Below are 14,533 nucleotides of genomic sequence, written 5' to 3'. Positions count from 1 at the left end.
TCCTAAAACTTTCAGTCATCGGACCTGAATGTGGGAGCTTTGAAAAGCTCTGCAATCTGATCAGGCAGAGGAATTCTTGGCGTGGAGAAACTCTTCACCAGTAAAGATTGCAACCCATCTATGCTTTAGGAGATAAATCTATGGGCCAAAAATGAAGCCAGATGCTTGGGATACAAAGACAAAAGGAGAAAATGCAAAGGAGCTTGCATTCTACAGTTGAGATCTGCTTCTTTCTCTCTTCATATATAAATAAATACATAAGAGATACACACACACACACACACACACACACACACACACACACACACACACATATATATATATATAAATACATAAGAGATTTACAAAATAAATATACTTATTGCATATGTAAACTACAGAATGTGAGAGGGAGCAGGGTCTAATAGGTATCCAGAAAGAAACCTTGGGGCTCAGCCTAGGGGCGTCCCTAAAAGTGGTTATTGACAAACTGTATGAAGAGTTGCCGTCTCCCTATGAACCCCAAGGACATATTATACATCCTGGATGTAGGATCCAGAATAAGTAAATTAGTCCCTTCATTTTTCAGTGCTTTAGAAAACCCTTTCAAGAGCCTCCTTGTTTCCTCACGTGCACCTTCCTCAGACCTACAGCGGAACTGCAGGGTTGCTGTCCATTCCTGCACAGATGGAGCCCAGAGTTCCCACCCCGCATCTGACTCATGTGGCTGTGTCTCTGGCGAGGCCACTTCATGTCTCTGCCCTGGATAACTTTCATATCACAACTTGACAAAGTTCTGACCTGCCTTGGTAGGAAGAGTTCTCTCCTGGAGAGTTCCCTGTGCCAGTGAAATCACGGCTCTGATCCAAAAATGAGGGAATGGTTGGGGGGAAGGTGCTAACACTAGGGAAGTCAGGGGAGCCTTCTTGAAGGAAGAGCACTCGAACCAAGAGAATGAGGATTCTGCGGGGCAGAAAGGAGGCATAAAAGCACAACCCAGGCTTGGGGACTCTGGGGCATGTGGGAAACAGGCTGCATAAAGGAACTAAGGCAGCTTATGTTTTTGGAGCCCAGGAACCCTTGGGAGTCCAGCCCCCTCATTTTGTAGATGAGGAAATAGGCCCTGGAAGGATGTAACCTACTTAAGAGCCTGAGATACTCTGCCTTTTAGGGTCTTGCTCAGTCACATGCATAGTCAATTGCTGAGGTAGGATTTGAATCCATGTCTTCCTGGCAATCTCTTACAACATTTGGCTGCTATTTTACCCAGACATGGAATAAACCTCTCAGATCTGCTTTTTGGGGGGTGGGGGATGGAGACCCCAACTAAAACAAACCTCTCACCCAGTGTAGGACTCAAGACATCTTCTTTAAGCGATTTATCGAGCCATAATTAAATGCTACCAAAAAGGGAGATCCTTAATGAGAGTATTTGTTCTAGTCATTGACCCCACTGGATATCTCCAAATGAGTTCCTGATCCACAGCAACTTAAAGCTTAAGTTGTGCATAAAAGAGACCCTAATATTCCTATGTAGATAAAATTCAGATTATGCTTACTAAGAAAACTGTGTTTGATCTAGAAAACATTTGGATCACAGAGCTTCAGGGGTTTTGTAGGCTTCCAGAATTAAGTGTAAATTACAATATGTATATGACTAATCTGAGATCGCTTTACTTCCCATTTCTAAAGCTACTTAGAATGAACCATCATTATTCCTGTAAATGCGTCCCTAAAAGTGGTTATTGACAAACTGTATGAAGAGTTGCCGTCTCGCTGTGAACCCCAAGGACATATTATACAAGGGGAAAGAAAAAAACAACAACACATTTTAGTATATGGGTAACCTCTTGTAGAGACAGTTTCATAGTTTCTTCTCCCTCCCTGCTCAGGTTTAATGTGAAAGCTCTCAAATAGAAAGTCTTGAGGGGAAGTAAAGGGCAGTAACGGTCATGAAATGGGTATTGATACCAAATTTGTTCAGTGAGGGAGAGGGGAATATGAGAGAAAGGAAGTGAAGATCGATTCTGCTGTCTCAGGTCAATAGAAGATTGAAATGCAGTGTCCAGTATGGAACTATTATTTGTATATGGAATAAAATTTCATTACCTCTGGTATTTAGGAAAGGAGACATCCCATTAATTGAAAAACTACACGAGACAACATCCATTAGTGCTTTAACAGTTAAAAATTTATATAGGATCTTCATCAACAAAGTTTCCATGCAAATAATAACATTTATCTAGATAGAGATTGTCTGTGAGGAAAATCGTTGTCACATTTTCCCAGCAGCTTGGTCACCAGTTGAAAGAATGAAGAATATTTTGATTATACACACAAATACCAGGAAATTGTGCTGTAGGGCAGTGGGAAAGAAAAACTCCCTCATTTTGGGGGGAGGGAATAGCTTTTAAAAAATACTTAAGTGGCTGAGTTTACTTGGTGCAGCTAAGGATTAAATCTGTCCATTCTAACATGACATTGCTGTTACATCGGAAATAAACTGAAGTGATGTTTTGTTCTGGTAAAAACCATTATTTAACTAAGACAAAAACCTCAAGCCATCACTGAATTGGAGAAGGGAGCTGTTGACTCCTCTTCAGTTGTCAGTCAAGGGCCTAAAACATAATCAATTTACTTCCTGTTTTCAACTATTTGCAAACTGAGATGCCTTGTAGGAATGACCTCAATGACATTGGGTTTCTTTTGGCTAATGGTTTTCTGACCTCTTAATAGGGTTTTGCCCCCAAAAGGGCAGCTCCTCACAATCACACAAACCTTATTAATGTTGGGAAAGAATGAGCCTAAAAGCCAATACAAGATCTCTAGAGGTGGCCTTCATTAGCCACTTTGTGATGCTTCTGGGTTTCTGCTTCCTCCTTTGGAAAACAAGAGGCTTCGACTACATGGCCTCTAAGGCCCTTGTCACTTTTGCTGCAGATTTTATGATCCTGTGAAGAAAAAGGCAAAAAAAAAGTCTTCCCCCATGACCGTCTTTGGAATGCTGGGTCTAACCCAAGTAACTGAGAAGTTGGATATCTTTTTAAAAATAGTATTTTAATTTTTCAAATACATGCAACAATAGTTTTCAGCATTCACCTTTGCAAAACCTTGTGCTCCAAATTTTTCTCCCTCTGTCTTTTCCTTTTCCCTTCTCAAGACAGCAAGCAATCCAACATAAGTTAAACATGGGCAATTCTTCTACACATATTTCCATATTCGTCTTGCCGTGCAAGAAAAATCAGACCAAAAGGGAAAAAAGCATGAGAAAGAAACAAAACAAGCCAACAGCAACAAAAAGTAGTATGCTTTGCTCCCCATTCAATTTCCATAGTTCTCTTCTGGGTGCAGGTGGCTCTCTCCATCCCAAGTCTATTGGAATCACCTTGTATCACCTCATTGATGAAAAGAGCCAGATTGGATCCTTTTTGTCTTAAAAATGGCTGGAGAACCCTTCAAGCCAGATTGGATCCATCTTCATTCATTCATTTAACAAGCATTCATTAATTATCTACTATAGGCCAGACACTGGGCTAGGTGCTGGAGTTACAAAGAAAAAAATGAACAAATCCTGCCTTCAAGGAGATTAGGTCCTTTGGGGGAAATAACAGGCAAACCAATAAGAAAAAACAATAGCCCCACATACATACACACACACACACATACATAATACATATATATGTATATTCACACATGCAAAAAATAGATATATACATATAGGCATGTATATATGTGTATTCAGGTCTATGTATCTACGTGTATATATGCATGTATACATATATATGCATATATCTAATATAGGAGCCTCAAAGAAAAAAGATATATATTCTAAGAGATAAAGGTGAGGTGGAAATTCATCAATCACTTAATCAGTAAGCAGGAAGTACTTATTACATGTGAGGCACAGTGCCAAGTCCAAAGAAATACAATCCCTGAAATATGTAGCTTAAATGTGAAAGACAATATGTATATAATACATAAATATAAAAATAAATAAATGTATAATATGTGAGGACTATATAATATATAAATATAAAAATAAATAAATGTATAATATATGAGGACTATATCATATATAAATATAAAAATAAATAAATGTATAATATATGAGGACTATATAATATATAAATATAAAAATAAATAAAAGTATAAATATATACAAATAAATTTGTGTGTATGATATAAAAATAAATGTGTAATCTATGAGGACTATATTATATATAAAAATAAATGAAAGTATAAATATATGTATATATAAATATAAAATGAATAAAAGTATAAATATATAGAAATAATATATGTATTTGTGTATGTATATATATCTTTATATATATATATATATATATATATATATATATATATATATATATTACATTATCTTTATATGTATACATACACATACACACGAGTAGATGCAGAGCCAGCTTTGGAGGGCGAGTCCATGCCAGGTATAAGAAGCATCCTAAAACAGCTGATGCTTTATTTAGAGATACATACTTGGTTCCTCTGCAATGTAAGAGGATGTAAACGGGAAAGCACAGTGGGTTTCTATTTTATCCCAGCAGTGAGAAGGAACCATTGGAACTTCTGGAGCAGGCGAGGGCTGTGATCAGATCAGTTCTGCTGCTTAAAAATAATAACTAACATTTTTGTATTGCAATATGGATTATAAATATTACCCCATCTTGACTCCAGAGCAGATCTCCAGCCACTGCACCATCTAACTTCCCTTTCTCTCAACTTATCCTCACAACTCTGTGAGGTGGGTGCTAGTATCATCTGCATTTTATAGATGAGGAAATTGAGGCAGACTTGAAATGACTTGCCCAGGATCACATAATTGAGTGTCAGAAGCCGAATTTAAGCTTGGGTCTTTGTGACTCCAGGATCCACGTTCTACACTTCTAGCTGCTCATCGTTTTCATGAGGATGATGATTCTCGTTCCTGCCAAACTCTCAGCGTGTGATTATTCTGTGATCCAAGGACTTTGGTGGGCTACAAACCAGTGTGGCTTGGTTCCCAAGAAAGCAGGATTTTCTGCCATCGGCTTCTGAATTTTCAGCTCTGAAGACCCCAGAGGTCACTGATTCCAACCCCTTCATTTTATTGAAGAATTTGAGATCCTGGAAGCAAATGGCTTGTCCAAAGTCATGTGAGCAGTACCCAAGCTGAGATTTGAATTGGGGTCCTGGATTTCCAATTCCATTCACCAGCTATTGGAAAACCTTAAAAAGCCAGCCACCGAACAGCTCCAGGTGATCAGAGCTCCCAGTGCCATCCTTCAGCTTCCATCTTAGTACCCAGGGAAGTGGGTTTGAGATGAGGGCAGATTAGCTCTGGGGCAGGTCTCTCTTGGTAAAATAGATCCTGGCAGTGATCTTCTTGGAAGAGTCAAAAGACGCGTTGGAGATTACTCTCCTTTCCCTTTAAGGACAAAGGACTCAGGATGTGGATCCATTCTGGGAGGTGCTGGCATTTGTCCCTATTCTGAGAGAGGATTGTGTCTTCAGGGAGGTATTGCAATGACAGGCAACTAAATTGGATTTAAGTGGGGAAGGGCTGGACAAGGTCCCCTGCCTCACTTTCCCCTCCAGAGCCATCTGGGTCCAGTAGCCAGATGGAGATCAGGAAAAGTGGAGATGGCCCTGGATGAAATGGGAGGCCTCGCCCTTTTTAAGGCAAGGTTTCCAACAGGTTTGACTGAGGTTGAAAAGTCCACTTTTCCTAGGCCTTGTTGCCTGATTAGAAGCCGGTATAAGACCACCTCCCAAGGTGCCCATTTTTCCATGAAATAGTACCAGGTATCAGAGGTGATTGTCTCCATTCCCATGACGGGCTCTTTCTGCCTGGCATATGCTGCTGCTCATTTTCCCTTGACCCCCTAAAGACACTTTTGGTTTCTATGTTGAGAAGCTTCATTTCCCCCCAATCTCATTCTTTCTCTTTCTGCTTTTCTTCCTCGAGGCTTTCTCCCCCTCCTGGGCTCACCTGGCTTTTTCCCCATAAACAAAAAATGTTCTTAAAATCTGATTAGTTTTGTAGAGTAAAAAACCAAAAATGTATAGCCCTCCAAATGCCGACGTCTTCCCTTTGGCGTGTTTGTTTGGCTTTCCAAACTCATTTGGTGAGCTGAAGGCTCCTGTGGGCATCTCTACCTGTGTTTGCGGGGAGGAGGGATGGGGGAGCCAACCAATGAGCAGAGAGCTTGCCCAAAATGAACCCTTCTGCTCTGATGGATGGGAGAAGGGAGGGAGCAAGCAGCCTCATCTTCTCTCTCTAAAGTAGCAGGGAGGGATTGTTTCATCAGACAATCAGCTTAATGCTGTGCTTTACAAGCCTTAAGCAATTGGCTGTGCGTGCCCCTAAATATTGGAGAGAAATCTCCAGTGGCTGTCACTTGTGTCTAAGAAAATGTGCTTTCCCAATTCGTCAAATGAGATGATGATTTTGCAAGTTTTATAAATATTCGCCATCATTGCTCTTGATATGTTACTGATGGGAGGAACGCTAGCATCTCTTGTTTGGGATGATGTCTTGGTTTAGGATGGAGGAATTATAGCTCTGGAGTTCAAAGTGACCCCTCAACTAACCTGGACATTTACAGACAGACAAACAGCATTAAAGAGGTAAAATTACTTGCCCAGGGTCACCCAGATAGGAAACGCAGCCCTTTGATTCCAAGTTCAGTTTTCTTTCTATTGGTCCATGTTACCCGTCCAAGGCATCCTTCTCACAATAGTCTGGGAGGAAGATACTTGTTATACATTTGTCCCCATTTTGCAGATGAGAAAATGGAGCCTTAGAAATGATAAGTGACTTGTCCAATTACACAGCAAGAAACTGACCAGTCCAGCTCAGCTCTAACTGGCCGGAAACTAGTCGTAGCTTAGCTTGGATGTCAGCTGGTCTTGTTTTTTGATTTCATTATTTTCTTTTATCTATTTAAAATAAATTTCTGCTGATATCTTGTTTTTTTAATGTTACCTGCATTTCCAAATGTTCTAGCTTTCTTCCTTTCCCAGAAAGCTATTACTTGCAAAAAAAAAAAATGAAATAAAATAAAAAAGAGCAAAGCATGAAAGTTGAACAAGATAGCCAACTTATTAATGAACGTCTGAAGGTGTAGACAGCATTTCATACCCCTTGTCTCCAACCTCTGCAAAGAAACAAAGGACCATCTCATCTAGATTAAGTCTATTTGCTGTCATACTGGATTGTAGAAACAGCAGGGCTACATTGTTATATTATATACATAGTTAAAAGAGATACAAATATAAACAAAGGTCCCTACTTTAAGGACCTTCTATTCTAATTGGACAAAGCAACCCATAGAAAAAAATCTAGAAATCAAGGGGTTGAGCAAGGAGAAGGGTGATGTGGGAGAAGCGGGAAAATCTAAATCTTCCTTCTGATCATGGAGTCTTTGACCTAGACCTCCAGGGACCCCAAGTGAGAAGTAAGGGGCCATCTTCTATTACCCTTAGGGGTCAACTTGAACATTCTGCTTTTGGGTTTGTTGCTGTTCTTCCCATTTAAGTTGTCCTTGTGTGTGCTATCTGCTTACTTACGAGCGCTTCTCGTAAAGTTTTCCAACTTCTTTCTTTGTCTTCACTGTATTTTAGAGCCTGGGACATTATGTTGGGATCCCACAACTGGTTTATCCATTATCTGCTTGATGGACATCTCCTTAGTTTCCCATTCTTTGCTCTAGAAAAAAATACCAACATGGTAGACATGGAATCTTTCTTTATGTGTTTGACATTGAGCCTTCTGGGTCAAAGAGTTTGGGCATTTTAGTCCCTTTCTTAATGCTTTCATTTTTGACTAAATTTAACAGACATTAATTACATACGAATTAAGTGTAAGGCAGTGGAGATTAAAAAAAAAGCCTGTCAGTCAACAAGCATTTATTAAGCACTTACTTTGTCCCAGATACTGGGGATTCAAAGAAAGGCAAAATTAAGCAATCCAAAATCCAAGCGGTTTATATCCTTTTGGGGGATGGAGAAAGAACACATCAGATAAACAGATCGGTTTGTAGAAACAGTAGGGCTACATTGTTATATTATATGCATAGTTAAAAGAGATACAAATAGATTCCCTACTTTAAGGACCTTCTATTCTAATTGGACAAAGCAACTCATAGAAACAAATCTAGAAATCAAGGGATTGAGCAAGGAGAAGGGTGATGTGGGAGAAGCGGGAAGATGGAGAGGACAAATAAGGAGTATTAACAACTGGGATGGTCCAGCAAGACTCGGGAGAGGAGATGGAAGCTGAGTTGAGTTTATAAGTAAGCAGGATTTCTGAGAGGCAAAGATGGAGAAAGGAATGGCTAATTGTGCCAATTGAGAGAAGACTCACAGAGTTTCTAGTTTAGGGAGTGGTTAGTGCTCCATTTTAGCTGGAATGGAACATTCTGAAAGGGAGGTGTGTAAAATAAAGTTGGAAAGATAGACAAGGGTCAGAAGATGGAGGTCCTTCAAAATCAGGCTGACAAGTTGTTATATTACCCTCAAGACACTAGGGAGCCACTGATGTGATGGCGTGGTCAGATTTTATCTTTGGGAAGATTGTGTGGGTCGTTGAGTAGAGTAGGGCTTGGAAAGGGACCTAATGAGAAATGGGGAGACAATCAGAACCTCTGCAATAAGGAAGGGGATGGTTGTGCCTGATGTTCCTATTAGGGCCCTGTTTCCTCTTGCAGGAAAATGAGTATGAGAGTCTCCAAAGAATAAAAATCTATTTCTATATGACCACTTCCAATTGTGACCATTATAGTGCTATTTAAAAAAAATTAATCAAACGATATTAATAAGGTTGGTCTCTAAATAGGACATAGTAAATAGTTTTGGGATTATTTACTTGGAAGTGTGCAAACAGTTGACCCAAAGGTGAGCGGAGTAGACCCAAAAGGGTTGAAAGGGCTCCATTGACTGAATGGTGACCTTGTGTCTCTGGCTCCAATAATCGCTAGTTGGGACGTAGGATTTGAAAAAAATGTTCTTTATTATGCATGTCATCCAATCAGAGGTCTAGAGATTTAGAGCTTTAGTGGTCATGGATCTCCCAAAACTCATTTTTATGGATGAGGCAACTGAGGTTCAGAAAGTTTAAGTGACTTGCCCAGTCTGAGGCAAGACTTTAATTCCAGTGTTCCTGAATCCGGAGTTTCTATCTTTTGAACCTCACTGCCTCTCAAGTAGCTTGAGGAGATTTCTGTCTCATTAGTTAATAAACAAAGAGTGTTTGTGCATATAGACCTGCCAGACGCCCCAGTAGTGTGGCTACTAGAAGGGCCGGCCTTGACTCGACTTGGGCAGAGTGGGATCAGCATGGCGTCCACTTTCAAAGGTTTAACCGGTCTCTCCTCTCTTCCTTTCTTCCCTCTAGATGGGCTTCTTTCGCAGAAGGTACAAAGAAATCATTGAAGCTGAGAAAAGCCGGAAAGACAATGAAGACAGCTGGGATTGGGTCCAGAAAAGCCAGTGAGACGCCGTGCAAGACGTCACTGGTCACGTGCCGCCGCGCCTGCTCACCTGTCGTCCCTGTTCTTTGTATCTTCCATATGTGGAAGAAAGAATCTTCTCCAGATTTTTCGGAGGCCCATCGATGCAGTCTTGTCCTGGAGCAAGGAGCAGACCCCCAGGCCACCCCTGCAGCCCTGGCACGTGACCCAAGTAGCACACTGAGGCTGGAACGGGTGGATTATGAACTCCAGAGAGCAAGCTGTGTGCTGAGCAATATTTATGAGTCCAACGTATGTGGTAAACCCTCAGGGGAAGACTGTTGCCTAGAAGTATTTTTTATAAATACAAGCCTTTTATACTGATTATGTCTTTATATTTGTATCAATGTTTTATTATTTCTATTAAATAGTTATATAGTTCACTCAAGCACTGATTTCTGGCTGAAACCTGGGAAATACATATATATATGTGTGTGTGTATATATATAAATATATTTTAAAAACCTATTGTATGTTTGAACTTACTGCCCAACAGACTTGCAGATGAAATGAGCTTAAGGAGATTTTGCTTGCCTCTCATAGAAAATCAATAGGGCCATCATTGGCGGGTGCAGGTGCCACGTGGCGGTGCTATATACAGTGGGATGTGCCATCTGCGTGTGATGGGGACGTGCTGGAGCCTCTTTGCATTTCTCTCACTGCAGTCTCCATGTAAGTTGTGTGTGAATGGAATCCGGAGGGATTTCCCCCAGTGTTCTTCATTGAAGGGACCCATTGCCTCCAGGAGGGGAGAAACGAGACCAGCTGCTGTGGCCCCAATCTGCCTTCATGTTTTGGAGAGTCTCACTTTTGGGGAAGCCTTGAAGGAGGAGCGTGACCTCCTGCCTTCTGCAAGGCCGATGCTGCCAGAATCCTTGTCCTGTGTCGCATCTGGGCCATTGAGATACCCTCAAATCTTCCAGGCCAGTGAAATCCTTCTATCTGCCAATCTGAGACCCCTACAACCCTGGGCTGGGGGACTCCCATCTGTTCCTGAGGACCTTCCTCCTCTCCTTGTTGTGGACGGCCCAGTGGCTGGTCATTAAAACTTCATCCCCAGGCTGCCCAGTCGGCCAGCCCTGCAAGTTGGACCTCAGCAATAAAAGCGACTCATTGGGGACTATGAGCGGTCTAAGAGATGCTACAGATACCAGGTGATCAGCCAGAGGCTGCCCCTTTGGAAGAGTCTGACTTCAGAGGCCTCCCAATACTTGATGTGAAACCCAGAACTGGTTTGTCTCAGATGGACACCTGCTAGAAATGCCCCTCTCAGAGCCATTGTTTTAGGGCCAACCATGGCCAGATTCAGATATACCCATACAAGACTTCCTCCCCACCCCCAGCCCGGTATAGAAACGGGCCTCCCATGCACAGCTGGGCGCAGCCAGCATCTGAGGCAAGCTGAGCAATAATCTCACGGAGGACTTTACAGATCGAAGACTCAGCCTGGGATGAGTTTGGGGAGCCTCCTTCAAAGGGCTGAGGCTTCCCTCGGATTTCCGAGGACAGAGGAAGGCGCTGGTGGGGGCTCTCATGAAGCAAGTCTGATGTCGCCGCAATCTCCGCGTAGTAGCTACTAATCAGGTTTCTTGGACCTCGCTCTCCGTAGCTTATTTTTTAATCCTGTTTGGTCCTCCCTGCACTTTCCTTCCATTGTGATTAAATGCATTTTGTTATAGAAGGATCAGGATCATTTGTTCCATCTTTCTTTACTGTGAAACTTCAGAGAGATCATGAAAACACTGAGAGCAAGAGAATAAAGGGGATTTCCTTCATCATGAAAGTCACAAGCACGGTTTAGCACCATCTCTGACCCTCTTTGAGGGGATTCTGTTTGGATCAAACCCTTGCACAGGAAAATGCTTTGTACTGCTGGAAGATTTTGTCCTTTATATTCCCCAGAATGACCAAAAGAAAAGGGAATCGGGATGACGTTCTGCTGTATCTCTATGGGCAACAAATTCCCTTGAAAGCAATGGGCAAGTCTGGCTAGCGGTGGGGCTTCCCATGAGCAATTTTCATTGGCTTTCTTCTCGAATTTTTCTTTCATAAAGCAGTAAGCATGAGTCTATTAGCTCAGGAAAACAAAATCACATCAGCTCCTCAAATTTTTTTCAATATTCATTGACTTCCCAGAGCCTCTCCCCCATTATCTCCAGGCAAGACACTGACCCATTTGGAATGATTACAAAGGCAATGTATTCTTAAAGCCAGGAAGGTCTCAGTTCAAGATGCATCTGGGCTACACTGACTGACCCTGGATTAGTCCTGGAAACTCTCAGTCCTTCAGATGATGCTTCAAGTTGCAGAGAAGATGCAGAAGAGGGAGTTTCTTTCCTTGGAAACTTTGTGATAATGAAATCATGTGTCCAGTTGCAATCATTATCTCCAAGAAGCACGATTGGCATTCCCAAATCTGTTTCCATCTGAGGAATCTTGGGACCTTAGATGTGGAACTGAAAAGACCCTTCCCAGGCCATCCCCCTCACTTTACAGATAAAGAGACTAAGTCAGCAAGATGAATGAACCCGTCCAATGTCCCACTGGTCGCAAGGAACAGAGATCTGAAACCTTGACAACGGGCTCCACTCTAGTTCTCTTTACATTATTATATATTGGGAGAACAATGAAATGTGGGAACTTCCATTTAAGAGTGCCAAATGTCCTTATCTGGAGTCACTCGCACAGATCAGCTATGCAGTTTTATCAGCGTTCTGATCCTCTTACCAGTGAAGAGCTCTGGGACTTAGGCTTGCAGAGGCTATACCTGAATTCAGAGGAATTGTGACCTGCCCATTGACATACGATAAGTAAATGTCTGAGACAGAATTGAACCTGGGTTTTCCTGGCTTCCCACCTCAAGAACAAAGACCAAACAGTCTCCCATCATGCCAGTTTGCCCTGAGCAAATACCGATGCCCGCAAAAGACAACGCCTGAAGGTAATGGTGAGCTGTGGCTTACACAAATGATGGGGACTTAAAAGTCCAACTTTTAGAAATGTCTCAGAGCCTTGGAGTGGGAAGAGAGCTTGGAGGCCAGATGGTCCCACCCATCATTCAACAGAATCCTTATCCATAGAACCTGCTCCCTCTTTCATCAAATCCGGGGAACGCTTCCCATGCCTCCCAGAGGCTTTGCAAAAGAAGTCAGCCACAAATGGGATTTCCCAGTTTCAACTTATTTGGAGATTTAGGGCCCATGAGCCAAAGGCAAGCCTATTGAGGGCAGGAGGCCGTTGGGCTTTTGTCTTTTTATTCCCAGTGCCTGGCACTAAGTAGGTGCTTAATTAATGCTTGATGAATTGAGTTACTGAATCAAATAAGTAAGATTCGGGTTGTCTGTGTTCTCAGTAATATCCATTGTTTCTTGCTCCCAGGTAAGATTGTTAGCTTTACAAATACACTCGTCACCCAGTCCTTTTGATAGCAAATATCTTCTGGTTTTCCCTAAAGGTTTCATGGACTTTCAGAGAGAATAAAATCTTTCCTAGCTACAAAACAAAGCAATTTTTATTTTCAAAGGTAGCAAAAGCAATCTTTCCTGTTTGAGGACGGACCCCCAAGAGAATCAAGTTCCGGAAGTGAGATTTTGACCCTTCATGTAAAGATGTCCTTGAAAAAAAAGGATGCATTAGGAAGCCTCACTTTCTGTAAAAAGGCATGGGGTTATCTTTCCTCAGAAGACAGGTCACCAAAGACCTCAGTGGGAAGACCTTCAGAAACCCCAAGTTTCAGCAAGGCTCCGCGAACAGCTCATCGTCTTTATGGAGAAGACAATAGCAAATCATGGTTTTACTCTCTGGAGCTAGGGAGGTGATCATGAGGAACATCCTTTCCAGGAAACTCCCAGTACCTGTCTTCATGGAGTCAGAAAATGGAATTAACAGAGGGTCCATGGCCAACATCTCCCAAATGGAACGCTGATATTTACCTTGAGTGAAACAGAGTGCCTAAGCTGAGTGCCGTTTGTTTGTAGATGAGTGATATTAAATATAAAAAAAAATTTATCAGGTTAAATGTATGAGGTTTCAACCCTTTCCTAACTTAAAAGGCATTATATACAGAAGGATTTTTTTTTTGAGGGGCGAAGGAAAGGGATAGAGAAAATTCTTTAGCTAACAGTAGACAGAAGAATAGGATGTTTTTCAAAATGCTCCAAGTGTGTTAAGGTGTATTTGTATTTTTAAAGTAATGTTTCACATTAATATATAAACTATGCACATTAAAGAATGAATAAAAGAATTCTTGGTTAAGTGTAAAATAAAGAAGCAATAGCCTCACTGTCCTATCACTTAGAAAGGAATGATACTTCCTGCTTTGATTATTGACTGTCTTCTGTATTTTTAGTCTGTTTGGGGAATGGTGCCTCAATTCCTAAGCTCCTAAAGATGCAGTAAGACTTGGTGATCAAGAGTGGAGGCTTTTGCTTAAGGATTGGGGTGATCTTTGTGGATGGGGGCTGACTGTCAATGCTTTACTTTTTAAACCTCACTAATGGACAGATAAACTGTAAATTTCTCTTGTGAATGTTGCCGGGAGAGACAGTATGGTCCCTCTCTTGATTTTGCCTGTATTTACATTTCTATGGTCACCTATTTTCGAATTCACTTGCACTGTTTTGGAAATGTCAGGTTTACAAAAATTCATGTTTGGAATAAAAGAGGAAAAAAAGATGCAAATGATTCCAATATTTTTCTCCTTTGTGCTTTCTTGACTTATCAAACACAAATACCCCTTATACACACACACACACACACACACACACACACACACACACACACACACACACACACACAAACTCACTCACTCTCACTCTCTCTATCTCTATCTCTCTGTCTCTGTCTCTCTCTCTCTCTGTCTCTCTCTCTCTCTGTCTCTGTCTCTCTGTCTCTCTCTCTGTCTGTCTCTGTCTGTCTCTATCTCTCTCTCTCTCTCTCTCTCTCTCTCTCTCTCTCTCTCTCTCTCTCTCTCTCTCTCTCTCTCTCTCTCTCTCTCTCTCTCTCTCTTTCTCTCTCTCTCCTTAGTATCTTCTTAGTATCTCCTT

At 41.5% G+C, this 14,533-nt stretch overlaps 1 protein-coding gene across 1 annotated transcript in view; it reads left to right on the top strand.

Moving 5' to 3' along the window:
• The window catches only part of ITGA9 (integrin subunit alpha 9), a 299,345-nt gene extending 285,177 nt beyond the window's left edge, over window positions 1–14,168 (top strand). Inside the window, exon 28 of the mRNA XM_074284359.1 lies at window positions 9,374–14,168. Coding sequence (XP_074140460.1) covers window positions 9,374–9,472 — 99 coding nt within the window. The 3' untranslated portion in view covers window positions 9,473–14,168. The remainder of the gene's footprint in view (window positions 1–9,373) is intronic.
• The last annotated feature ends 365 nt before the right edge of the window (window positions 14,169–14,533 follow it).

Source organism: Sminthopsis crassicaudata, chromosome 1 (genome assembly GCF_048593235.1).
Source record: "Sminthopsis crassicaudata isolate SCR6 chromosome 1, ASM4859323v1, whole genome shotgun sequence".
Lineage (NCBI taxonomy): Eukaryota > Metazoa > Chordata > Mammalia > Dasyuromorphia > Dasyuridae > Sminthopsis > Sminthopsis crassicaudata.
Note: the sequence above shows the minus strand (reverse complement) of the source record. Positions and strands in the feature narration are given on the sequence as shown.